This window comes from Anabrus simplex, chromosome 7, assembly GCF_040414725.1.
Source record: "Anabrus simplex isolate iqAnaSimp1 chromosome 7, ASM4041472v1, whole genome shotgun sequence".
NCBI classification, from domain to species: Eukaryota; Metazoa; Arthropoda; class Insecta; order Orthoptera; family Tettigoniidae; genus Anabrus; species Anabrus simplex.
In genome coordinates this window covers 82,480,824-82,507,270 of record NC_090271.1, presented here as the reverse complement: position 1 = coordinate 82,507,270, position 26,447 = coordinate 82,480,824, and the positions used below count along the sequence as shown (strand labels likewise).

The 26,447-nt window shown below is 38.7% G+C and overlaps 1 protein-coding gene across 3 annotated transcripts in view; it reads left to right on the top strand.

Moving 5' to 3' along the window:
• LOC136877271 (serine/arginine repetitive matrix protein 1) overlaps positions 1 to 26,447 on the top strand; it is a 371,265-nt gene that overhangs the window by 52,497 nt on the left and 292,321 nt on the right. For all 3 annotated transcript variants that reach the window (XM_067151182.2, XM_067151181.2, XM_067151183.2), the window contains exon 3: positions 884 to 1,057. In XM_067151182.2, the coding sequence (XP_067007283.1) occupies positions 884 to 1,057 (174 nt within the window). The remainder of the gene's footprint in view (positions 1 to 883; positions 1,058 to 26,447) is intronic.

Below are 26,447 nucleotides of genomic sequence, written 5' to 3'. Positions count from 1 at the left end.
GCAACATGAACTCAAATTTCATAGACTTTTTTAAAATATACCATGTTTTAATGTGTTTAATGTGCTATAGTTTTTAGTATCTTATGATGTGGCACATATATTTTAATGTGTTTATGTACTCATGTCCATGCTCAATCAATAGGTTTTAGTTTATTCTAACCATCACCACTTTTAATCAGAGATATTTTAACGCAACATACTGCAATACATTTTACTTCCATTTTTCATTAGACATCCGGATGCTCTTACGTAACATTTTTGTAATTTTGTCCAATGACTGTAAATTTGTGTGCTAGCTGATGATGGCCAAGATAGGTCGAAACCGGTACTAGTGCAATCATTCATTCACAATAAATGTATTGATCGGTGGAACATTTTTCTTGTCTATTACATTGAATCCAATCAATACGGAATATGAAACTTATAAATAATAAAAAAGGTTAAGTAGAGGCGACAGAACACAGCCCTGTCACACACCTCTGTGTATAGCTGTATCAAAAGCTGTGTCTCCCTCTATTTGACCTCTGCTGTTTGGTTCCAGTAGAGCCGAGTGATAATACGTAGGCTCAGCAATTTTTGTACGAGACATGCCATTGAATACTGTTTCATAAAGCATGTGCACATGTCGACATTTCTTGGTTAGGAAGAGACAGTTTTTCAAACTTGTGATATTGAGCTTGTGCATTGTTTCACTGACATATAAGGATTTTAATAACAATAAAAATAATAGTAATAATTTCTTAGCTTGTATAATAAAATCAGTGATCTAAGTCATAATTGGAGTATGTAAGTAAATCAGTGATATGAATATTTCATGTTAATTTTGATCAATCCTATTGCCATTAGTTTGATTTTTAAGATTGACTGATTTTTTTTTTTTTAGCCATCCAGATTTTCCATTACCTAGAAGAAGTAGATCGCCAATAAGGGAATCTAAGAGGAGATCGTTTTCACCGAAGAGAAAATTGTCGCCCAAGAGGGAGCGTGAGAGAGAGCGCGTTCGTGATCCTGAGCGTGAGCGACCACCCAGGGGTGCCATGAGCCGGAAACGATCCAGGTAGGCTCATTTCTTTCTGTACCCTAGCAGATGTTATTAAGGGAACAAAATGGTCGACTCGTTGTGGATATTGTACCTTTTTATCTTCCTTATCACATTAGTAATATTGATTTTGGGTTGGATATTCCACACCACCTTGTAAGTGTGGTTGTAATTAGCAATTTATGCACTTTGTTACCTTGTTGATTGTGACAGGAAGTATCCGATCCCTTTCTCTTTACAGTTTTGTGATCCTGAGTGTGCACAGTATGTTTGAATTACACAAAATGATGCATGTGTGCTTGATGCACATTTTGTTTTCATTCTTAAGGCAGCCAGACACAGAATTCTAAGCTAGGCTGCACTATGCTACGCATCTCAAGGAAAGGATTCCCTCCAAGAAGTTATATGGAATGGCACACACAGACTGTTATGTGAAGCTAAATTTTACAGATCGCCAAGGAGGCGATTTTCATAGCTCTGCTTACTCGCTGTTGTCTTCGGCTCATCTAGCAGACGTGTTGTGTGTTGATATCGTGAATTACTTCAATACAGTAACTACTCATATTGTTACTGTGTTTGTTAATTATTATGGTAGGCAGATGAAAAGGAAGCAAGTCCGAGGAGATAGAGAAATATCCATGTGTGTATGATATGTTAATTTTTCTTAGAGACATAACTATGAAAAATGTTTGGCAAAAAAATAAGTGAAACTTTGGAAATTGATTGCACGTATCTTTTATTGTCCTTGCATACATTTTTACCATATATTCTATAATTTGCATACTTCATATTATATTTTTCTTAATGAATGAAAACCTTCAACCTGATTTCAAGTCATTGACCGGGTCAGGGATGTAATGAATGAATCATATATAGGCTATTAGTACGATAGGGTTGCCACTCCCAAAGTGATTTATTAATGACTGATAGATTCTATGAAATGAGAATGGAGTGTGTTGCTGGAATGAAAGATGACAGGGAAAACCGGAGTACCTGTTGAAAAACCTGTCCCGCCTCCGCTTTGTCCAGCACAAATCTCGCATGGAGTGACTGGGATTTGAACCACAGTATCCAGCGGTGACAGGCTGATGCGCTGCTGTCTGAGCAACGGAGGCTCCCTATATATTTTTTGTTTCTTAATATCTTAAATACATATATTTTTACAATTGCTTTAATCGCACCGACACAGATAGGTCTTATGACGGCGATGGTTTAGGAGAGGGCTAGGGGTGGGAAGGAAGTGGCTGTGGCCTTAATGAAGATACAGCCTCAGCACTTGCTTGATATGAAAATGGGAATCCATGGAAAACCATCTTCAGGGCTGCTGACAGTGCGGTTTGAATCCACTATCTTCCGAATGCAAGCTCACAGCTGCACGTCTCTAACTGCACAGCCAACTTGCTCGGTAATATCTTCAATAACAGAATTTCATGTAACTGTTCCTGATTTAAATTTATTTATTCATATCAGAAGCATACATTTTACATAACATAATGGTACTTAATAACATACATATCGAATAGTGTCTGTCCAGAATTTTGCCAAATCATGGATATTAGATGTCGCAGCCATCAAGTCCTCCATTGTGCAACTTAAAAGACACTTACAACAGTTCATGAAATGGGCTGTTATTTGGTCTTCACCACATTCACATAGCCTGAATGTGCCAGGAACGCCCCACTTTATCATATTGATTCTTGATCTACCAACTCCAGTGCGAAGCCTGTTCAACGATTTCCAAGTTCCTCATGTCCTGAAGGGAGATGTTCAATTGGCAGCATCCAACCAGCAAGTTGAGGATTTCTAGTTCTCCATAATCTCAACCTTGTGGATTGAGCAGATTCGTCTAGATCTTCGGTTGTATTCAGGAAACTCCTCCTAGACTTCAATCTTCGGTTGGCGGGTTCAAATTCGTACAATGGGTTTGCACATGAGGTAAGTGCTTTAGTTCTCACATTCATGGATGCAACTTCTCTTCTAATATCTGGTGGGGCGATTCCAGCCAAACAGTAGATTCTACCTCGTGGTGTTGGTCTCAAACAGCCAGTAATAAGTCGACATGTTTCATTTAGAGAAATGTTAACTTGTTTAGCATGACTGGATCTGTGATGATGATAGCAAACACTCGTAATTAAGTAGGTTTGTCTTCCAGGAAGGATACCTCTTCATCGATGCGTTCGGAGATGACTATACAGTCCAATGCGGGAGTTACACATTTTGCCACAGTGATGACAGGTAGTCAGTCCCAGGTGGAGCAGTCATGTTATTTCTGTTTCTCCTCAGCACTTCTTTTTCTTTCCTACGTTGCTCTTTGTCATTTACTGTACTTCATCGGTTTTCTTCAAAAGATAGTGTGCCATTATGGACTAGTGATCTCCAGGGCTAAGTTCTCCCAGTTATCAACATCAATGTTACTTCTCTTGAAGTTAGCCTTGATTACATCTTTAAATCGCTTCCTCTTACCGCCTACACAACGTTTACCTACTGATAGCGCAGAGTAAAACACTGGTTTGGGAACGCGATTATTGGACATGCGAACTACTGCCCTGTCCATCGTAGCTGGTGTCTTAACACGTTCCCTGCGGCAGTGAATTTCGATGACTTAATGTTACGTCGTATCGGCCCACCGGTGACCCGATGCTGCCTTTAGTTATTATCGGTTCGGGTGACCGGTGACCTGACGAAATTGACTTTGTTTACTCCCTAGTATGAAATCCTAAACAATGCATGTGCACTTGTTGTGTACGTCATTATTGAGGAGACATTCCAGCGTATTTACCTGTGCGACAGTGTTCCGATTCAACAATTGCATGAAACAGAAATGACCCCAGAATTAATTGTTAGATCCTCGTTCATTGATCTGTTTTTATTGGAATATGAGAGGCCTATGTTAATTATTTTCATACTGTCGTCACTTTATTCCAAATAATGAACAATTCGTCCGGGATCCAGTGCTGTCCTAACCCTCTTTCTTTTCCGTGCCACCGGTGTGTCAGAATGTGAAAGATACATGCCTAAAAAAGGATGTGAAATTGCTTGTAAATATTATCTACGGAAGATAACAAATAAATGACGTGAAATTGCTTGTAAATATTATCTACGGAGGATAACAAATATGTCAATAACTACTCCAGTAACCTCTATTCGCTTACCTAAGAGCAATGTAGAGAGCAGATATCAGAAGGGTGGTACTCCTTAACCAACAATCTACCATCTGCGGGCAGCAACACTCGAGGCTTCATTCACCGTAATCGCGCCGAGCGATTCCCGCGTAAAAATATCGGTCAGACAACAATCGGGATTCAGAGTGACCCGAAGCTATATGAATGGAAGTTAAAAAAAAGTTCCTTCGGGTCACCGGTGGGCCGATCAAAACTAGCAGTATGCCTCGATCCTTTACTTCACTTGGAACACTATGTTGCCATTAGTTAACGGAAATTCGTAACTAGTACGTAGTTACTTACTTCGCAGTTTTGGGAAGTTCACGCCGACAGATAAGAGTAACATGTTTCGGGGCACATGGTGACCCGAACCGCACGGAACGTGTTAAAACCATCAGTTCTATATTGGTGGTGTGTGCCTCTTCAAGAACGCTGGTATTTGTGCGCCTGTCTTGCAAGTCATTTGCAGTATTCTCCTCAAGCAACACTGATAATACTGTTCCAGCTTCTTAAGGTGTCGACCGTAGCATGTCCAGAATTCAGATCCATAGAGTAAGGTTGGAACTACAACAGAATTGTACACAAGAATCTTTGTTGCGATATTGAGATCATGATTGTCAAAAACTCAAGATCTTAACTTAGCAAAGGATGCTTCTGCACGGTTACTTCTGTGTTGGATTTCTGAATCTATATTTGCGTTCGATGAGGGGGTGCTGCCAAGGTATGGGAAGGTGTTTACAACTTGAAGGCTCACTCCATCAATTGTGACATTGATATCTCTTTGACCTTCCCCAGGGGCTGATTGGTATGGGATCTGTGTTTTGGTGGTATTCAGTTTGAGTCCGATCTTGTTGTACGCAGCGTAAAAAGAATTCAGAATTATCACAAGCTCTTCTTGTGTCTGAGCTACTACAGCATTATCATCAGCGTACTGTAACTCAACTAATGCTGCAGAGGATGTCAGAGTTCCTGCCTTTAAATGGCTCAAATTAAAAAGCTTACCATCCATCCTGTAAATTATATCTATTCCTAGAGGAAGATCATCTCTGACAAGTTCCATGTCAGCGGCAACATACCAGGAAAACAAAGTGGGGGCTATCACACAGCCTTGCTTACCACCGGTATTGATATGGAATGTCTCTCCAATAGAGCCGTTGCCAATGACAGCTGCCATCATATCAGTGTAGACCAGATCAGAGCAGTGTAGATCTGTACCAAACAGGGCAAGCGTATTCTGCAGCAGAGCCAGGGCTGTAGTTCTCCTCGTCTTTGGATATGTACTCCAATTGGTTCCAGACAATTTGCGAAGGATGTTGTTTCTAGCTGACAATTTCTGCTTGATGTTCATGCAGTGTTGTTTGTAGGGGATAGCACGATCCAATGTTACACCGAGATACTTAGGTGTTGAGCAGTGATGTAGTTTAGTATCTTCCTTACTACCTGCAGTTTCCTTGATGCCTACTTGTTCTTTAAATGGAAGGCACATACCTGAGTTTTACATGGGTTAGGCTTCAATTGGTTTCCTCTGTAGTAGTAGGATAGTTCAGAAAGAGCCTCTGATAACTTATCGTCTACAACCTCTCCGACTTCTTCATGATTTTTAGAACTATCGACACGCAGTCCTGATCCTTAAAATTATATTTTTTATCTTGAACTGAAACTGTAGAATATATATTTGATTTTAGACTACTTCTTAGCATTGAAAACAACTAACAGTGCTCCATAGTGTGTTATAGTGCTTTGTTAACTGCATCTGATGGTTTCATCTTAACTTCACATTTTTACTTGTGCTTCTTATTTGTGTTTGACTAAACTTCAACACACAGTGCTCCATAAAGATTTTAGTGCTTCACTAACAGCAACTAACAGACTTATTTTAACTTTGCATTTTATTTTCTGTGCATTATTTTACACTTACTTGTGATTGGCTCATGATGGCCAAGAATACTGGTCGAAACCGGTACCAGTTTTAATTAAATAGTAATGTAAACTTACATTTCTTATTTTAATAGTATTGAAAGGTTGAACTATTTTATATATTCTTTTAACTTAATAGGGAACACACATTAGTTCTCATGTCTTTTTTTTTTTTTCCTCAGACTTCCACCATTTATGATACTATGCCATACAACCAAGGCTATACCATCATTCAACTTTACTTCAATAACAATATCAGTCGGCAGTTTCAACAAAAAAGCAGATGTTATATAACGGGTGGCCACTAACTTTAATTTTGGGACCAGAAAATTTAGGAGACAAAATTGGGAGCATGTTTAGAAAATGAACACACGTTTTTCATTTTATAACAAATGAAGGAATATTTAGTTTCTACACTACACCAAACTTTATTGTTCAGGTACCCATCAAGGAATTGGATTTTACTTTTGAGTGCTCATTTTTGCTGTTAATTTCTTTAAATCTGGCTGATAATTGGTAAGCGCAGTCCGCACAAGTTCACTTAAATCAGTTCAGATCTATATTTAGATTGAATGAATTTAAGCATTGAGTACAGTGATTCACACACATAAGTAGTCTGAAAGATTGAGTTAAGTCTCTTACCACACTCTTTTGTTAGTGGGTAATTTTCTTCTGGAACATTCTTCCAAATTCTATGGTAGAAACGCTACATTGTTGAGTTCTTTTATCCCTCAAAAGGTCTATTTATACGACTGTTACGGTCACACGATTTTCAGGAATTTTGCATACAGTAAAACCTCGTTAATTCGAAGTTGTTGGGACTCAAAAATCGGACTTTGAATTACGTGATTTTGAATTAACCGCCAATTTGCAATTCAGAAGTACCAACCCTTGCCGCGTTACAAAATATTCTAAGGCCCGTTACTGCATGCAGTTAACCTTGCTTCACGGTTTATACCTTTCAAATGCCATGAAAAAAGAACTATTTCCAAAATGTATCCAAGAAGGTGCATTTACAGTATTCAAATAATGCACTCGGATATCTCACTGGTAAACATAACCTCGCGCAACGAAAGAAAGAAAAAAAGTACGATTCGAAGACGAGGAAAAATCTATGCTGGCTCCCATATGCAAGTGCTTTATTAATTGGATTGCTATACTGTATCCATTTTAGATGCCTTGTATTTACACAGAAAGTACCCGATGTCCTTAAAATCGAACTTTCCTATGACTCTATCATTGTACGATTTCCCGCCATGGCACTTCTTTCGTACTTCAGAAATGTAAACACTTGCCGTGTCACAAAGTATTCTAAGACCCATTAATACATGCAATCACATCGATTCACAGTTTAAACCTTTCAAATGCCATGGAAAAAACTATTTCAGAAATGTATCCAGCAAAGTGCATTTACAATTTTCAAATAATGCACTTTGATAAATCACTGACAAACATAACCTCACTCAATGAAAGAAAGAAAGAAAGAAAAAAAATCGCACAATTCAAAGACGAGGATAAATTATGCCGGTTCCCGTGTGCAAATGCATTATTTTTTGGATTTCTGTACTGTTTGCATTTTTAGATGCTTTGTACTGGCATGGAAAGTGCCCGACGCCCTTAAAACATTGCAGCTTATCGAACTTTCCTATGACGAGGGGATAAAGTATTTCGCTTCCATGTGCATTGCAACGCACTACTATGACCCCCATCCCTCACCATTGTACATTTTCTGGCTGGCAATTTCTCCTTTAAAACCATAAGACAGTTTGGGCTCGCATAAACATAAAGCAATGCAGTTTCTCCGGCAATGACAATATTGTTCGGTGCCTACGAATTTATTATATGAGCCACGTTTTTTCGTCAACTGTCGGCATCGCCAGTGTTTGCGGATTCTGTTTTCCCGCACACTGCTTGTTTGTGGGATATTACGGCGTTCCTTAAAAGGTTGAATACAAAAGAATTCCGATTTCATTCAACTTAGCAATCATGAAGCGCACTGTAGACCAACCGAAGTGAGTGTAGGTGCGGAAAGCTACCCCTCCATGTTCCGGAATGCGCGTTCTCTTATGACGCGGAACGGTTAAATTTCGAGTTGAAATTACTCTAACATACTATTGTTTTTAAATGTAAAGGCAGTTTCGAATTAAAAGTCTGAATTTCGGTAATGGGGCCGACATTGTACTTCGAATTACGAATTATCCGTATTTCGAATTAAACAATTGAAATAACATGCAAAACTATATCTCATGTTTCCGGGAACGAGAGTTTCTTCGAATTAGGTGGGATTTTGAATTAACCGATTTCGAATTATCGAGGTTCTACTGTACTTTCACTAAAAATTCTTAAGAATAGGTTTTAAAAGGAAACCATGCATTGTAATACATTTTATTAAATCATAATTTCATAGGCTATTAAATTAAAAATATTTTTGTTTTGTACCTTTCATTATATCTTTACAGCCATCCTGAGTTTCCTAAAAAGTGTTCCAAAATTATATTATCAAAATGTTTGCGCCCATACCAGACACTAAAATACTCGACTTAGCCGAGAAAGTCAAATCACAATGTTGTTCACAATTTTATGCCCTTCAAAAAAATATAAACACTTTAGATGTTATATACACAAATAAAGATATATATACACAAGCACTAGAACGCCGCCAGAAAGTCACTCAGAGGGGCTACCAGATATAGACTGCTCTCTCCTTTTTCTTCCTCCCTTTTCAGGCCTCCAAAAGTGCTGTAAATTGTGGTAATACCCCCTGTGAACTGCAGAGTTACAACCAGGGCACAAATATCAGGTCCTTCCTCTTTTTTTGTTGGTCCACAGATTACGCATAAATGTTCCAGTTTTCCAGGAAGTTTGTCAATATCACTGTCATTATCACTCATATCACTCGCGTCACTAATTTCTTCATCCAACATCTTCCAAATGGGACTTGAACCTAAATTACTTGCCATTTCTGCAAAACACTGATAAAAACAGCGCGTACAACAGAATGACACCGTGACGCGGCAAGGCGCCATATTGTACTGCGCAGTTAAGGTAGTGAGCCTAATGACTGAATTTTAAGATTGCGCAGTTCATTTAAACGGCAGTCTACAGCCTAGAAACTAGAGTAAAAAGAGAGACTGTAATCTGCTGTTTAAAATGATACTACAGTAGAACCTCGATTATACGTTCCCGGAAACTACGTTTTCCCGTATTGTGCGTTCAAATTAAGTGGTCCCGCGAGCATCCTAATTAAATAACGTTGTAAAAATCCCGTATTATCCGTTTTTCGAAGAAACGATGTCCCGGATCAACCGTCTAGAAATTTCAGTCCCTTCAACGCTAAATCCTCGATCACGCGTTTTCCAGGAAACTGTATCTTACGAAAGGATGGCTACGGCACGGATCTTGGTGTTGACGTCCTTTCATTGTGGTAATTTGAAGAAGTACCGGTACCGTACTGGAAAAGCGATCGGCGGTGAAATTGTATAAGGGATCATCTTAGCATCACATTCGGGTAGTAGGTATTGTTTAGAAAATCCTCGGAAATCATGAAGCAGAGAGTGCCCTCGACAATTGGAAGGAGTTGCACGTTATAAATTTCATATTAGAGCTCGTATTGTCAAAGTATTTTCACAAATTGGAAGGAGACAGAGCACTTTTCGACAGCTCTATTAGAACAGTTAAAATTGAAATAATAAATAAAGAGGTTCAACCTATTCAATACAAAAGAATAAGAAATGCAGTGATTACATTCTTATTTAATAATAAGTAGAAGTGGTACCGGTTTCGACCCTAGTCCAGGTCATCATCAGCCGATTAAAGCATGATAAACAATGCGTAGGAAAAAGAAAATAAAAGATCAAGTTCACTCCGGATCAGTAGAAGAGGCGAAAATGACGGGGGTATACACTGTAAAATTGAGAAGAAGTAAAATGTAAGTCACTTAAAAGAAACAGTGCGTAATTTTCTGAACGGCAGCATGGCACACGCAGTGTTAGGCAAAGTCTTATAATGTTTATGAAAAGCAAAGAACGGTTAAATGAGCTAGTTTGTATACACTGTCAGGCACAAAGTCATAACACAATCGAACACATATGAAGATCCATAATCGTGCTGAAGCTGAAGAAGAGTAGATCAATTGAAGTAACTTGCCAGCTCCCGGTGATCGGCGCGATATATTCAACATCAGGCACTGTGATTTCAAACGCCAACGTAAAATGAAGAATAGCTTAATGATCCAGTACTTGCTTTGGTTGCGGGAATGTAAGTATATATAGGTGCATTTAATATAATTCAATATAATTGAATAAGTAATTGTGATCCTGTAGAATTTTTGGAACAGTTATGTAATCACTGCATTTCTTATTCTTTTGTATTGAATAGGTTGAACCTCTTTATTTATTATTTCAATTTTAACTGTGATACTTTTCAATACGGAACAATGAAATTTTTATCTTTAAAAGCTCTATTTGAAGACGGAGTGAGTTTCGTCAAATGGTCGTACTTGGACATCTACATGATGTCCAGGGTTAAATGTTTAATTTTTTTAACTTTTTTAGAGTGTGTCGCCGAACAGGTTTTCGGCATTTCCCTCAGCATCTGTATAGTCACTGGGCTTTCAGGCAGGAGTCGAAACTACACAAATTTAGTATTTTAATGTTATCGAATACGATTATGTTATCGAGACCAGAACAGGTGTTGCACCTTACATACGTACTAAAGGCCATGGGAGGTTTTTCGATTGCCTATTACTATTTTGGTCCTAATATAAGACTGGGAATTTCACGTTTTTGTGTTAAAACGTTATAGAAGCCGCAGTCATTTTATTTGCGCACGTTACATTTTAAAACTTTGTATCTCGCACTCGTACCGACTTGTACAGCGAGCGTGCTTTCCAGCCGAGTTCAAGGTCGCGATTAGTCGTAATTTCGGAGGTGCTAATGATATATTTTTTTCTTTTTTTACAATTTCATTGTGATTAGCGATGGACAGAACTAAATATAATGCATTCGAAAACTTGAGGATTGATAGTTTTGAAACCATATTCTCGTGTTCACATAACCTTTAAAAGTCGATATAGCCTATGCCTAATTTACGCGGTACAAGATTTCCAATAAGCTGACTAGGAACAGTATACCGGTGACCAAATTACAATGGAAGATTAAAAAAAAAAGGATTTTGCCACCGTGATGGACGCTTTTTAATCTATTGCTTGGCTTGGTGTTACGGGTATTAGATTTTTCGAAGAGTTTAGCTGATCAAAGTTGCTGAACTGAAAGAAGTTTTTGAAGGAATATGATGAAGTTTTCAGAGGAAACTGACGAAGATTCCCCAGCAAAACTGAACGTTAAGTTTCGAGATTTTAAATATCGCGTACCGGAATTAACGTTTGAAGCCAGCCCCGCGGTCTAACTTGCCTGCCTCTCACCCGGAGGGCCCGAGTTCGATTACTGGCCAGGTCAGGCATTTTTACTTGGATATGAGGGCTGGTTCCAGGTTCAGTCATTCTACGATTACCTTTAATTGAGGAGCTATTTAATAGTGATATGGCGATTCCGGTGTAGGGAGCCAGAAATAACGGCCGAGAGTATTCGTCACACTGACCATGCCTCACCTCGTATCTGCAGGTTTTCGGACTGAGACCGGTCGCTTGGTAGGCGGAAGGCCCGTTGGGGCTGTAGTTTGGTTTGGTTTAGGGGCGTTTGTAAGATTATAAGTATACATATTTCATTTTTGTGATAGTTTAGCCAAATTGTTGATGGTTCATTCGTTCCCGGATTTTCTGTTTTCCTGTGTTGTACATTTTTTTCCGTGGTCCCGTGAAAAACGGAGAATCGAGGTTCCACGTACATAGAGCACATTTGTGTGTTACTATGGTCAACGAGAGCGTGTCTAATGAACGGCTGAAAAATAGTCGATGTATTGTCGTTGATCACGACGACGTGTACAAAAAGGGCGATGCATCGTCGTTTAACCATTTGAGGGTTAGTCATTCATTATAGTAGCTCCAACTCTACAGCTGCTGTATCCTTTGTTATTGGTGATGAAACAGGACAGCCATCGCCCACATCAACATCAAAAGGATTTTCCAGGAATGAAGAGGAAGGTTTAAGCGATCTCAAATAATTAAATCTGCCATTGATTTCTTCAGCAAGGCCAGACATTTTACTCATGTAATCTTCAGTTTCCACCTGAATGTCAGGAAGGCTTTCAGTAATTTTCTTCAAACATTTGAAGTGAGTGAATGTTTTAGTCTGAAGGTCTTTCCCAGAAAGCTTTAACTTGTTAGGAAATCTAAATGCAGTCTGGGCCAAATTAGAAATAAGCTTTTCTCTTCCTTGTAAAAAATATGTGTAGCATTTTTAAATGCTGGATCACATCTGTTAAAAAAAATCCAAATCTAACAACCACCGGGGGTCATTACGTTCAGGGAAGAATTTTCCTTTTTCTCCATAAACTGTTTGATTAGATCAAGTAATTCAAAAAATCTGCCAAGAACATTGCTTACTGATAGCCATTTTACTAAGCAGTACCAAGATACATAATCAGGAAGCTCATCATTATTCATACCTTCCATAGAAGATTTGAACAGTCTGTGTCTTTTGGCACTTGGGCGAATAGAGTTCACAATTTGTAGAACTACCTGCATAATATGTGGGTACTGAAAATATTTTGCTGCTAAATGTTCTCTGTAAATAATACAATGTACAGGTAGAAAATCAGGAAAATATGTGTCGGCATTTAAAAGCCCAATAAGCTCTTGTTTCTTGCCAGTCATAGATGGTGCACCATCGGTGGCAATGCTGAATATTACTGATAGGCACAGAGTTTTTCATAAAACACTATTCACTTCTTCTTCAATGTCACAACCACGAGTAGTATCCTTCAATGTAACTATGTCTAAAATTTCATCCACCACTTCCAAGTTCTTTGATATATACCTCACAAATATGTCTAGTTGTGGTTTATCTTTGATTAGACTTGGCCAGAGCCAGACTTACTTCTGAGCACTCGCTTAGTTTTTTTTGTAAACTATTTAAAATATCTGCACTAATAACAGAAACTCACCTCTCTATTGTGTGTTTCTACATTTTCTTATTTTCAGGTTCTGAAACATAAATAACTTGTGATCCATTTTCTTCTCAATAAACACCCCCTCTGTGTAAGGTTTTTCTGCCATGCAATATTAAAAGCCAACTTCGTTTGTCAAATCTGCTTATTTGGTAAAATTTGACATAACCGTACTGTGGCTATGAACTTTTCCCTTTAGTGATTTCAGTTTGGATTTCCTTAACTTAGAACCAACAGGAATATCTTTATTGAAACTGCTGTGGTTAGTGTCATGATGGCATTTTAGATTACTGGCCTTGAACTGTGACCACGTTATTTGACACAAAAGAAACATTGGTTTACCGTTTCTTTCTACAAAAACGAATTCTTCTTCCCAGTAGGTAATAAAAGCTTGATTCTCGTCTGGATATTTACACTTCTTACATAGCATCGTAACTGTTCGGACACCAGGCCACAACTGTACTGAAACAGCACACAACAACTGCACACAGAAAAGTATCGGCACTCGCTACTGCCTACACGTGAATGTGACTGGTTTCACCTCACGGCACTGACTCACTGACACACACTCACGCTCAAATCACTATCTAACGGAAGGCCCGGAACTATCTTCACCTCTCACCTTTGACCTACAGTGCTAATAACGTAAAGCCGCACATCGCTGCTACTGACTGCCACCGGCATTTAGATGTTGTTAGTTTCAATTAATTATATCAATTAATTTTACTTTAAGCTTGCTGTCAAGAACCGCACGGGATTGACTCAAGAGCCGCATGTGGCTCGCGAGCCTCATTTTCAACCCGGTTATATAACAACGAAGGATGTTCCCCAAACCCCTTAGCTAATCGTTTCAACTGCAAGCATCGGCACTTCACAAGACCGTCAAATTTAATACATGTTTTTACCATCCACCAATGTTTCAACTAAGAATATCTGAACATTTTAACATATGTCTTCTATATACCCACTGTAATATATAAGAACTTCACAGTATTCTGCAACTTCAAGTTTTTACACATTTTCCTAAAGCTCTGTTCAACACTGTACAAACGCACTGCAATTATCTGTGACCTAAATCTAAGGACTTTCTGTAAATACAAATGTGTTTTTTGTCATATGTGTCTGCAGTTATCTGTGACCTGTTCCAGGAACTTTCTGTAAATAGCAAATGTTTTATGGTAATTTTTATCTCAACCATTGTAAATATATTTAAGGCAGTTTTGATGTTGATTGTTATTAGGATCCTTTGATTTTTTATTTATCACGAACTGATGATGATTCCAAGGGAATGTAAGCCAGTTTTCGCTCAATAAATGTCATGTTTTATACATTGTGTTGGATGGTGGAACATCCTTCAATTATCCCGTTATATAGTTTGATACCCTGTCAGGAGGATAGACGTTTACTGAGTTAGACCTTGTATGTAGTTTATTCTAAATCCTGTGATTGTAGCTCTTGAGCACTCCCGCATGATATTATTTTACTGTTATGCTTCTGGAATTGGATTGAGTGGTTTGATCTTCTTATCTAGTAAGTTGGTGAATCTTTCCCAGTTGGCTTTTTAACACGTTCATTACCTGCTTCTGAGCGGGACACTTGAATGCCTGGACCAGCCATTTTCATGCCCGGCCCTCTTAACATGCATCACTTAATAAAATTTACTATTACTCCTGAACTATAATGTTAGAAACATGATACTTTGTGCTTACCTCTCAGAAATATCGAGGGTGTGATATCTGCAGTCTAATTTTATACAGCCTATCTGTACTTTCGGCATAATGATTACTGTCACTGAAGTGATGAAATGAAAGAATATAAAGGAAGCGTGTTCGGGACACATTTTTAGAAAATATCGGAGTCTGAAGAGCCTCCGTGGCTCAGACGGCAGCGTGTCGGCCTCTCACCGCTGGATACCGTGGTTCAAATCCCGGCCGTTCCATGTGAGATTTGTGCTGGACAAAGCGGAGGCGGGACAGGTTTTTCTCCGGGTACTCCGGTTTTCCCTGTCATCTTTCATTCCAGCAACACACTCCATTCTCATTTCATAGCATCTATCAGTCATTAATAATTCACTTTGGGAGTGGCGACCCCATCGTACTAATAGCCAATATCTGCTTCATTCATTCCATCCCTGACCCGGTCAATGACTGGAAAACAGGTTGTAGGTTTTCATTTTCATCGGAGTCTGAAAAGACTGTCTTCGGACCAGTACATTCTTATATCAGGATTTTGGACTATACCTGTGATGAACATCAACCCTAAAAACTTTTTCTACTCGGAGACATCAACCAGTTTTGAGGATTGCATGATCGAATTCTTTTTGAAAGGCCGGGGCGCAGCACTTATCACTTGACTTGCGTATAGATTGGTCTGCTCACACACGTACTGATAAAATTCGTCATTCATGAGGATACTCACGTAACTTATAATATCCTGCTCATTTTCTATTTGAACGTTTATACCTGAAATCCTTGTAAATGGTGGAACAGGTGGACAATAACAGGGATGATATGTATCAGGCACTTCACTTTCTTCTATAGGCCTATCGCATTCAGGAATCGGAATTTCCTCGTCACTCTCACTTTCACTATCTGAGTCTATTTCAGGAATAAGTTCATCACCAGAGTCATAATTGTGAACAATATCTAATCTTTCTTAATCCATAAGAAACTTTGTTTTATAAGCCATTATACTACACTCAGTAAGAACGACACACACTGCATTGGAATCTCAAGCACCGATTTGACGCGCCAGGGGATGCTGAGATTTTCCCGCCAAAACAGCGGAGATAAACATGGGCCCACTAAACGCGAGGGTTATCTCAACAAGGTCAACCAACTTCCTGCTACAACCAGTACCGCTGGCTAAGGTGTAAGAATATATAGATGAAGAATATAAGCAGCATTGCTTCATGCGGAACATTAAACGTCTTCCGCCGTCCACGGCCCGCAGCATAGGAGCAAGCTTAAACATCTTACGCCGTCCAGGTCCGCAAGGAGTTAAATTAGACCTCCTGAGGTCTAATGGCAGCCACCAATTGACACATTATTGAGTGATGCTGTGTATTCGGAATAGGAACACATACAGATTTAACACACTGATGTGGTATCTTCTTGCTCACAAATATTAGGCCTGAATTATAGCCCCGCTTCCATCTACCACTGTTAAAAGAAGAAGGTAGCTTGCTAACATGGATAAGAGACAGATGGTGTTCCTCAGCCCATTCTAAAACATTCTCACCACTCTCGTCTTGTGCATAGGCCCGAATACTGCTATGGCTGGAATTCACCAGTGAAGAAAGATACTTTCCGGTCATTGAGATTGTTAGGTGTGAATGAGAATGTTACATTAGGAGGTTTAAAGATGGAAACTATAACCAAATTGCTCAATTCCACTGCGATTAATTCTATATCATTTTCTTCTGTAATTGATGTGGAGAGTATCTGGAGATCTGGTTTGACGAAGATTGCACTACCATATTGTCCATGCGGTCTCTCTACTGCCAATTTCTTACCTGTTATTCTAGGACGTGGTTGGTGAACATCCCTGTGAGTTTCCTGTACACATATTGCATCACAGTTTGTTGTTTGGGAAAGTTCTTGTAAGAGCTGCTGTTTACAAGTTGTTATATCTTCTATGTTTTTAGATATGATGGTCTTTTTTGGTTCTTTGCTTCCTGATTTAAATGAAGCAAATTCTTCATCATCTCTCTACAAGGTTTGAATAAGATGATGGAATTCACCAAGTATTGTTCGACTTCCACCGGGCTGAGTGGCTCAGACATTTGAGATGCTGGCCCTCTGACCCGAGCTTGGCAGGTTTGATCCTGGCTCAGTCCGGTTGTATTTGAAGGTGCTCAAATATGTCAGCCTCACGTCTAGATTTACTGGCATGTAAAAGAATCCTGTGGGACAAAATTCTGGCACTTTGGCATCTCCAAAAACCTTCAAAAGTAGTTGGTAGGATTTAAAAACTGTAACAGTATTATTATTTCTTTGTTTCGGCCAACTAGCGACCATGTCAGTTCAACTGTCTCCTTTTTCGAGCTTTAACTGCCACCCAATGGTCTTGCATTCGTCTCCATTGTTCTTTTCTCTCTTGGGTGTTTGCCATCCCTGTCTTCAGGTTCAGCTTTTCCTGGAAACCTTTGTGCATATGTAGTTTTTTCTTAAGCAGAACACGTTCCTGGATATCTTTAGGAGAAATTTATATTTCTCATAGATCTTTCTCAACTTCTGTGAACCATGCCCCTTTGGTTTTATTCTCTTGAAAGTACGTTAATATCCGTATAGATATCCTGCCTGGGCCCGTTCGTTTCACGTGGCTATGAAAGGCAATCCTTCTTTTTTGAATCGTGTCACTTATCTTCTCCACGTGCTTGTATAATTCGTAGTTGTGACGTCTTCTGTACTTGCTGTTTTCTTTGATGGGACCCAGGATTTTTCTCAGAATCTTGCTTTCTTTAGCTTCTAGTTTTTCCATTAGACCTTTCTTGTTCATTGTAAGAGTCTCTGCTGCATACCGAGCCTTGGGTCGAATAACAGTGCAGTAATGTCTAATTTTGGTGTTTAAGGATATCGATCCCTTACTGTAGGTGTCTAGTTCGTTGGTAGGCCATTTCCAATTTGTTAATGCCTGACACGAAGGCTTCTTTCTCTGATAGGTTAGGTTCTATCCATTCACCAAGGTATTTAAACTTACCTGCTGCTTAATTTTTCCTAGTCCGACCTTTAGTTCCGTTGTGCTGCTTTTGATTTTGTTTTTGTCGTGAAGTGCGTCTTCTCAAAGGAGGTTTGAAGCCCAGCCTTTAGTGCTTGAGTCTTCAGTTGGTTAAGTTGTTCTTCTGCCGTATCAGAGGAGTCTGAAAAGATTACGAGATCACCTTCGATGGCTAGACAGTCGATTGTAGGATTCATATTCTTGTAGCCTAACCTTACCCCATTTTCTACCCCTGAACTTTTCACTTCTTTCCGCCATACTCGGATGACCTTTTCTAAAACACAGTTGAAGAGAAGAGGCGATAGCCTGTCTCCTTGTCTCACTCCTGTCCTGATCTCAAAGGCATCAGACATCTCTCCTTTGAACTTCACTTTGGAGGTGGTGTTAGTCAGGGTTTGCTGGATAATTTGCTTTTGTCTTGTTTTTTTTTTTTGCTTTACGTCGCACTGACACAGATAGGTCTTATGGTGACGATGGGACAGGGAATGGCTAGGAGTGCGAAGGAAGTGGCCGTGGCCTTAATTAAGGTACAGCCCCAGCATTTGCCTGGTGAGAAAATGGGGAAACCATGGAAAACCATTTTCAGGGCTGCCGACAGTGGGGTTTGAACCTACTATCTCCCGAATACTGGATACTGGTGTCTTGTTTTCTAAGCCAAACTCTTCAAGGATTTGCAATAGGGTGGTTCGATCAATTGAGTCATACGCTTTCCTAAAATCAACAAAGGTCATCACGAATTCCCTGTTCCTGAGTTTCAGAAATGAAAGGATCGACTGCAGATTCATAATCTGCTCAGCGCATGATCGTCCCTTTCTGAAACCTCTTTGGTATTCCCCCAGTTGTGGATCGATTTGTTGTTCCACTCTATTCTGTACAGCTTTTGAGAGGATCTTGTAGGTATTGACAGAAGAGAGATGCCAAGGTAGTTGTTCACGTTTGTTATCTCCCCTTTCTTATGTAGTGGATGAATTACGACAGAAGTCCATCCACTTGGGAGTTTTTTTTTGCTTTCCCAGATAGCTTGAATAATTGCAACAAGCTTGTTGATTGCCTTATCCCCTGCATGCTTCTACAGTTCAGCAGTTATCAAATCTTCACCTGCCTTGTTGTCCTTCAGCTCTTGAATGATCTTCCTGATTTCTGCTTTCGAAGGTGGGGACGAATCTGGGTGGATGTTTGAATTTTTTTCTGAAACAAATGTGGTCTCTGGAGCCTCACAGTTGAGAAGGCTTTCAAAATAACTTGCTAGAATCTGACAATTATCTTCATCATTGTGAGTTAGTTTCCCATTGGAATCTTTAAACTGTTGGGGGGTTGTATTTGTTCAGATTGTGCTTGAAGGTTTTATAGAAGTTACATGTGTTATTTTTCTGGAAGTCTTGCTCAATCTGTACCAACTGTTTCTTATTAAACATATGTTTCACGTCACGGATGGTTTTTGCTGCATATTTTCTTGCGTTTAGGAAGTTGATCCTGTTCGCTTCATTTTTGTGGCAATTTCATTCCTGCCATGCAACCTTTCTTAGCTGTACTGCTGTGTTGCATTCATTATCCCATCAAGCATGCTTTTTTGATTTCGTGAGTGGAACAGTCTCTTTAGCTGTTCTGACTATAGCTTCCTGTAATTGTTCCCAATTCTCTGGATTTAAAGTTTCCAACTTATGGGTGAATTCTTGGTTGCTCCTTAGCTTGTCTCTGTCGAACTTATAAGTTTTTCTTGAAGTAATCTTCTTGGTACTTCTTGGAATAAGTGCATCTTTGATCTTTGAAAGGTAGTGATCCGAGTCTAAGTTGACATTTCTCAGAACCTTTACGTTCTAGATCTCTCGTTGCACTTTCTGTGCAGTGGCGGCATGGTCAATTTGGAACTCGCCAAGGTTGGAGTTTGGAGAAATGCAGGTCTTCTGTTTTCTGGGCAAGTGTTTGAACCAGTTGACTTTAGGACCAGATCTGCATATCTCCACAAGCCTTTCTCCATTACGATTGGTTCTCCTATGAGCCGGGTAGTTTCCAATAATCTTCTGATATTTTTGTTCCTTGCCAAGCTGGGCATTGAAATCGCCAAGCAGAATGATGGCATGTTTGTCAGGTACCTTTGAGAGGATACCTTTTAACTCCTCTCAGAATGCGTCTATTCCTTCTGGGTCCTTTTGATTCGCCTGATTGATTGGCGCATGTACGTTCACCGTTGTGGAAACTATTTGTACACTGACAAGAAAGAGTAGAAACTCAGCTGTTAGGGGAACTCCTCAGAATTCAAAGGCCTGTATGCTTCACTTGAGATAAAGGTGGAATGGTTACCACCTGGGTTAGAAGCTTCTGCTGAATTTTCCTCCATGCTTTGGGCAGGTGAAAAACTGTAGATTGTGGTGAGTGACATTTCGCACTGACCAAAATGCTACCAAGGTTGTGAGTTTTAGAGGGCCTCATGATGTTTTCTGGCTTAGAGCAGGCATTTCCTCCTACTCTAAATAGGTATGGTATTATTATTATGTCCGACTCGGCTGAATGGTCAGCGTACTGGCCTTTGGTTCAGAGGGTCCCGGGTTCGATTCCCGGCTGGGTCGGGGATTTTAACCTTCATTAGTTAATTCCATTGGCCCTGGGGGCTGGGTGTTTGTGCTGTCCCCAACTTCCCTGCAACTTGCACACCACACATAACACTATCCTCCACCAGAATAACACGCAGTTACCTACACATGGCAGATGCCTCCCACCCTCATTGGAGGGTCTGCCTTTCAAGGGCTGCACTCGGCTAGAAATAGCCACATGAAATTATTATATTATTATTATTATTATTATTATTATTATTATTATTATTGTTATTGTTGTTATTATTATTAATGCACATATCCATAATTGTCTCCTCTTTCTGTGTCTCTTTCTTCATTTTCCATGACAGTAGTCAATAAAAAATCCTTCTCTTCAATAATTAATAATTAATCCAGCCATCTGTAAACAACTGCCTAGCATATTTTAGTTTAGCTTTATATTAGCGTCATTGCAAAACATAGCTTGGCATTGCCTAGCATAACATAGCTTATCTTAGCTTTCTGTGTGTGGTGCCCTTTAACCCTAGAACACAGTTCCATTTTGCTCAGAAATTATAGTTCATATATGAAATGATAAAAGTAATTTGGAAGTAGAAGAAACTGGACCATCCGTTCTCCATATAGAGAGATTTATCTGGTTTTCACATTGATGGGTTAGATTTCTCAAGTTGTTGTGTTGTTTATTATTTATTATTATAGTAATAGTAGTTGCTCACCACCTTCCATTCCTTTTAAGACCAACAGTTCAGTCCTATCTTTTCTCCTCAAGTCCTAGTGATTTGCTTCCATTATAAATTATAAAACCATTGACGCGATTAATCCCTCCAACCAGTAATTTAATCCAGAGCTGCTCACTTCTCAGGTGGTATTTAAATTGAAGCTCAGCAGAGGTTTAGACACCATCAAGTTAAAAAATTCATAATGTTAAATGTACGAAATACCATATTTGCGCGAATAATCCTCGCATATTTTTTTAAAAAGAATGAGCACGAAATTGGGTTGCGGAATTTATTTGCGTCAAATTTTGGCATATTTTTCAAAATGAACCTTCCTCAATTAGGGTGCGGGGATATTCAGAGGTGGGGATTATTCGTGTAAATACGGTGTAACATAATGAACATTTTAGGGCCACTTACTGAGATCAAGTCCAATGTATTTGAGCAATATATGTGATGGCTGCTGTTCAGGGTTGTGCATAATCACGTGCAATATTTACAAAAATATATAATTTGTGTAAGTTCCAATTTTGAAATTTCTTCCTAGTACATTTACAAAGAAAGCAAGATATTTACATGATAATCCTCAATCTACTTACATACACAGATACTAAAAGGGCATTTCTTTTGCATTTACAGGCTTATTATTGTATGAAACTCTTTGAAACAAATCTCAAGACACAGCTCAACTTCATAGTCCGGACACTAGTAACTGTGTCTTCCCGTGCCATACATACAGCACATTTCCGTTGGGGCCTAGCTTTTGATCCAGTTGGCGGAATTTTCTCAGTAAAATGCCTTTCCACTAGCCTTGCTGGAGGGGAGGTTTATTGAGGGACGTCCAGAATTACGGGCATATATTTGTGGCCTGTGGGTCAGTATTAAAAGATTTTACCAAATTCAGTCTGTTTGCCAGTATGAATTGTGTATTGACACATTCAAGAAATGCTTAAACAATTCTATATACCACTTTAGTGATCTTTTTGCTTTCCACTAGATACGGCTGTGTCATTTGGTCCTTCTTGTCTACTCCCATACAGGAATTATATTCACAAATGCATTTAGGTTTCTCAATTTCCTTTCTCCTAATTGTTCTGCGGACCATTTCATTGCTATGAAATGTTTAAAATGAAGGAGACATCCCTGTTATTTTTCAATTTCAACACCATTATCCGTTGCTTTCCGCGGCAGTGTCTTTACTTTTTTACGGTTCACTGAATCCGGAACATTCTTTCTATTCAGTCCGAGGGTGCCAGCAACATTTATGCCCTTTTCCTTCAGAAGAATAGAAAGTGTTGGAGAATTATGATAATTGACCATCCACAGTGTGTACTCCTTTTGCATTCGACTCACAAAGTGTGACCACAATTTTAGAGCTCTTCAAGTCATCAGGTACCTCAATATCTGCGTAGTATTTGCTTTCGGTGCTTCCCCTTCATAAGTGGCAAGAATTTCAAGTTGGATATAGTTCACAAAATACCGAGCTCGATAGCTGCAGTCGCTTAAGTGTGGCCAGTATCCAGTATTCAGGAGATAGTAGGTTCGAACACCACTGTCGACAGCCCTGAAGACGGTTTTCCGTGGTGTCCCATTTTCACATCAGGCAAATGCTGGGGCTGTACCTTAATTAAGGCCATGGCTGCTTCCTTCCCAGTCCTAGCCCTTTCCTGTCCCATCGTCGCCATCAGACATATCTGTGTCAGTGCGACGTAAAGCCAATAGGAAAAAAAAATAGTAGTTCACAAAATATTCTTGAAATGGCAGGAAAAGATGCGATACTTTTTAGAGCAAATACCTTGAGCACGTCTCATGTTCTATCCCTTACCAATATGATTAAAAGCAATAGATATAGATGAATTTCGTATTAGTTTGGATTATGAAACAGAGATGGCATGAAGGTACGTAAATTCTCGATTCGTAATGTGAAGACAAATCCCGTGAAGCAGCAGTGGTACATGAGTGATAGGCTTTCTAAATTCCACCTGCACCGGCCGTTTGTGGTACATCGAACTGGCTAAATGAGTAGAGTACCACGAACGTAATATGTACGTCAAACCGGCCTGAGTGGTTGAAACAAAATTTCATTGGCATTTGTGGCTGTGATGGTGCCATCCAACTTTGCCTGACGCTTTCAATATCAAACTTCTAATCTATTTTCCCTATAAATATCAGAATTTTTCTGTTGTAACATTGGTCTATAATTATGTTAAATTTTAACTTGTTTCAGTCATACAATTTTGATATCCATATGTACACACTAGATCTTTCCATGTTAAGGAAACAGTACTGCTCCTGTGAACCTACAAGGAGCAAACACTCTCCCTCTTAGACACCCTTATGTCCTCGTAATTAAGGAATATTATAATGTCTTTTTATTGTACCAGGTGTCCACAATTAACTGGTGGTGTTCAGTGCGCCAAGCACGGGCTGTAATGATTGTAGGAGTCTGAAATTTCGTAGATATGCTAACTAAGCAATGCGCTCGCAAATTATACCACAAAAATTATCAATCAGTACTGATCTCCATTTAGGGCAGTCGCCCAGGTGGCAGATTCCCTATCTGTTGTTTTCGTAGCCTTTTCTTAAATGATTTCAATGACATTGGAAATTTGTTGAACATCTCCCTTAGCAAGTTATTCCAATTCCTAACTCCCCTTCCTATAAATGAATATTTGCCCCAATTTGTCCTCTTGTATTCCAACTTTATCTTCATATTGTGATCTTTCCTACTTTTAAAGACACCACTCAAACTTATTTGTCTACTCATGTCATTCCGCGCCATTTCTCCGCTGACAGCACGGAGCATACCACTCATTACACGTAATAAATATAATTTTTGGTCCGTATTGATGATATTTGATTGAAATAATAACATTAAGTTATTTATTAGACCACCTAATCAATACAAAATCGTCTTGGATGATTTACATAAATTTGTTAACTAATAGTGGTACATGTTTTGCCTTCCCTGAAGGCATCGTCAGCCATAGTCTTAACCTTAAATTAAAAATAAGCGTCTAAATAACATGTAATAATGAAATGAATTTTAAATTCTTGAAGAGATTTGAAGTAAAATAACATTAAAAATAACAATGTTGGTTTAAAAATACATTGTGATGAGATATAATAGTGGAAGTATTAACAAAATTATCATTAGAAGGCTGCTAAAATAAGTGCAATGGATAAAACAACAGATTGTTATACTACAAGTAGTAAGATTGCATAAAAATAAAGTTGATAGTCTGGCGGTTTTAATTAGATGATGGCGAAAAATCGTATATAATCAAAGTAAAGAAGAGAGAATAAAAGTCAAAGTTAGTCGAGAGATCCGAAGTTAATCATGATCTTGAAGATAAAAGACGAAAGTCGGAGGCATATGGTGAAGTTGTAGAACACGTTGAGGATATGAAGTTGTAGAATAGAAGTTGAAGAACAGTTTCAAATAGGATCTCTATGGACCATCTCAAAATTTGAAGTAATGCTCAAATGTTGTAAATTGTGAGTTTGTAGATATTCTAGTTGAAAAAGCATATAATAGTGGAATCTGTAAAAGGAAGCAAGAAACATGGAGTTAATTGTGTGAAAAGATATTTGAAAATATTGAAGTAGAATCGTGTGCACTTACCATTTGACGGTGACAAAGATAGCTTGTAACGTTATGAGTTAGAAGTATTTGCAACAGTAGACTTCTTGCTACGTGTGTTATAGCTGAAGGTTTGTGCTGGAGGGGGATCTGTTTGCGTTGACGTAACTATTGGAGGGGGGCTGCTATTGGTGGGAGGGAAGGAAGAGAGCGTATTACTGCGCGTGTTGTATCGGTGTAAGGCTATTGGAGGGAGCGATGTTACGGTGGGTGTGGCTATGGGTTTATTGGTTGTATTCGAATTAGAGGTACTAGCGGCGGGGGGAAGGGAGGGGCGTATATTAGCTGTAGGGGAGGTGGGAACGCTAATTGATGTGAGGTTGAAGATTTTTAAGAATATGTTGGTGAGGGGAGTTGATTCTCGTAATAAAATAAGAATCTGTTCATACAAGGGGCTTTTTTTATCAATAGTGTCATTTAGGTTCTTATCTTTATTAAAATGTTGGTCAAGGAAAATAAATTTTTCATATTCTGTCATGAGTTTACTTTTATCGACTCTTTTTAGGATATGGAGGTCTTGTTCTATTGTGGTGAATTTATGCCCTGTGTCCATGTGGTTGGCCATTGCGGAAAATTTGTTGTGTCTTTGGGCATTGTAATGCTCGGCGTATCTGGTGGAGAAGCTGCGGCCAGTTTGGCCAACATAAGAAAAATTACATGTAGAGCATTTCAATCTGTATATTCCTGATCCAGAGTAACTATTGTCTGTGATGTTAACAAGAGTTGTGATTGAAGAATAAATTACAATTAGTGTTTTTTGTTGTGTAGGCTATTTTTATTTCGTGCTTCGTTAATGAATTGGTTATGGGATGAATGCTATGGTTAGTGAACGTGAATTTAGCATATTTTGGTTTGACGGGTTTCAATGGAGTTAAATTTGTAGCTAGTTTCAGTTTGGTTTTACTAATGATTTTATCAATCATACTCGTGTTAAATCCATTGAAATTAGCTATTTCCTTAATGAATAGTAATTCTTTCTTTAAATTAATAGAGGACATCGGGATCTTTAATGCTCTATATATTAAACTGTGATAAGTGGCTTTTTTATGTGAGTTGGGATGTAAAGAATAATTTTTTATGGTTGTTGGAGAAAAGCTGGGTTTTCTGTATATTTGGAAGTCGAATTTGTTCAATGTTCTTGTGATTTTGATGTCTAAGAAGTTCAAAGAGTTATTGAACTCATCTTCTTTAGTGAATTTAATATTATTATCTAAGTTGTTGAGAAATGATAGTATGTTGATTTGTTTATCAATGATAGCTATGGTATCATCAACATAGCGATGCCAAAGACACAGTCCGTTGATGTTATTAATAATCTTACTATGTTCGAGATTATCTAAGTATATATCGGCTAGGATTCCAGATAACGGGTCTCCCATCGCTAGACCTTCTTGTTTGTAAATTTTCTTATTGAAGGTAAAATAGTTGTTGTCTAAGACTAAATTAAGTAATTTTAACCATTCATCAATTTCGATTTTACTCAATGTGCTATGTTTCAACAGATTGTTTTTTATGATGTTAATAGTATTGTTGATAGGGATATTAGTATACATGTTGGTGATGTCAAAAGAACATAAAACGTGGTTTGGTTGTAGACTGAACTTATTTAGGGAATTACAAAGTTCGATCGAGTTC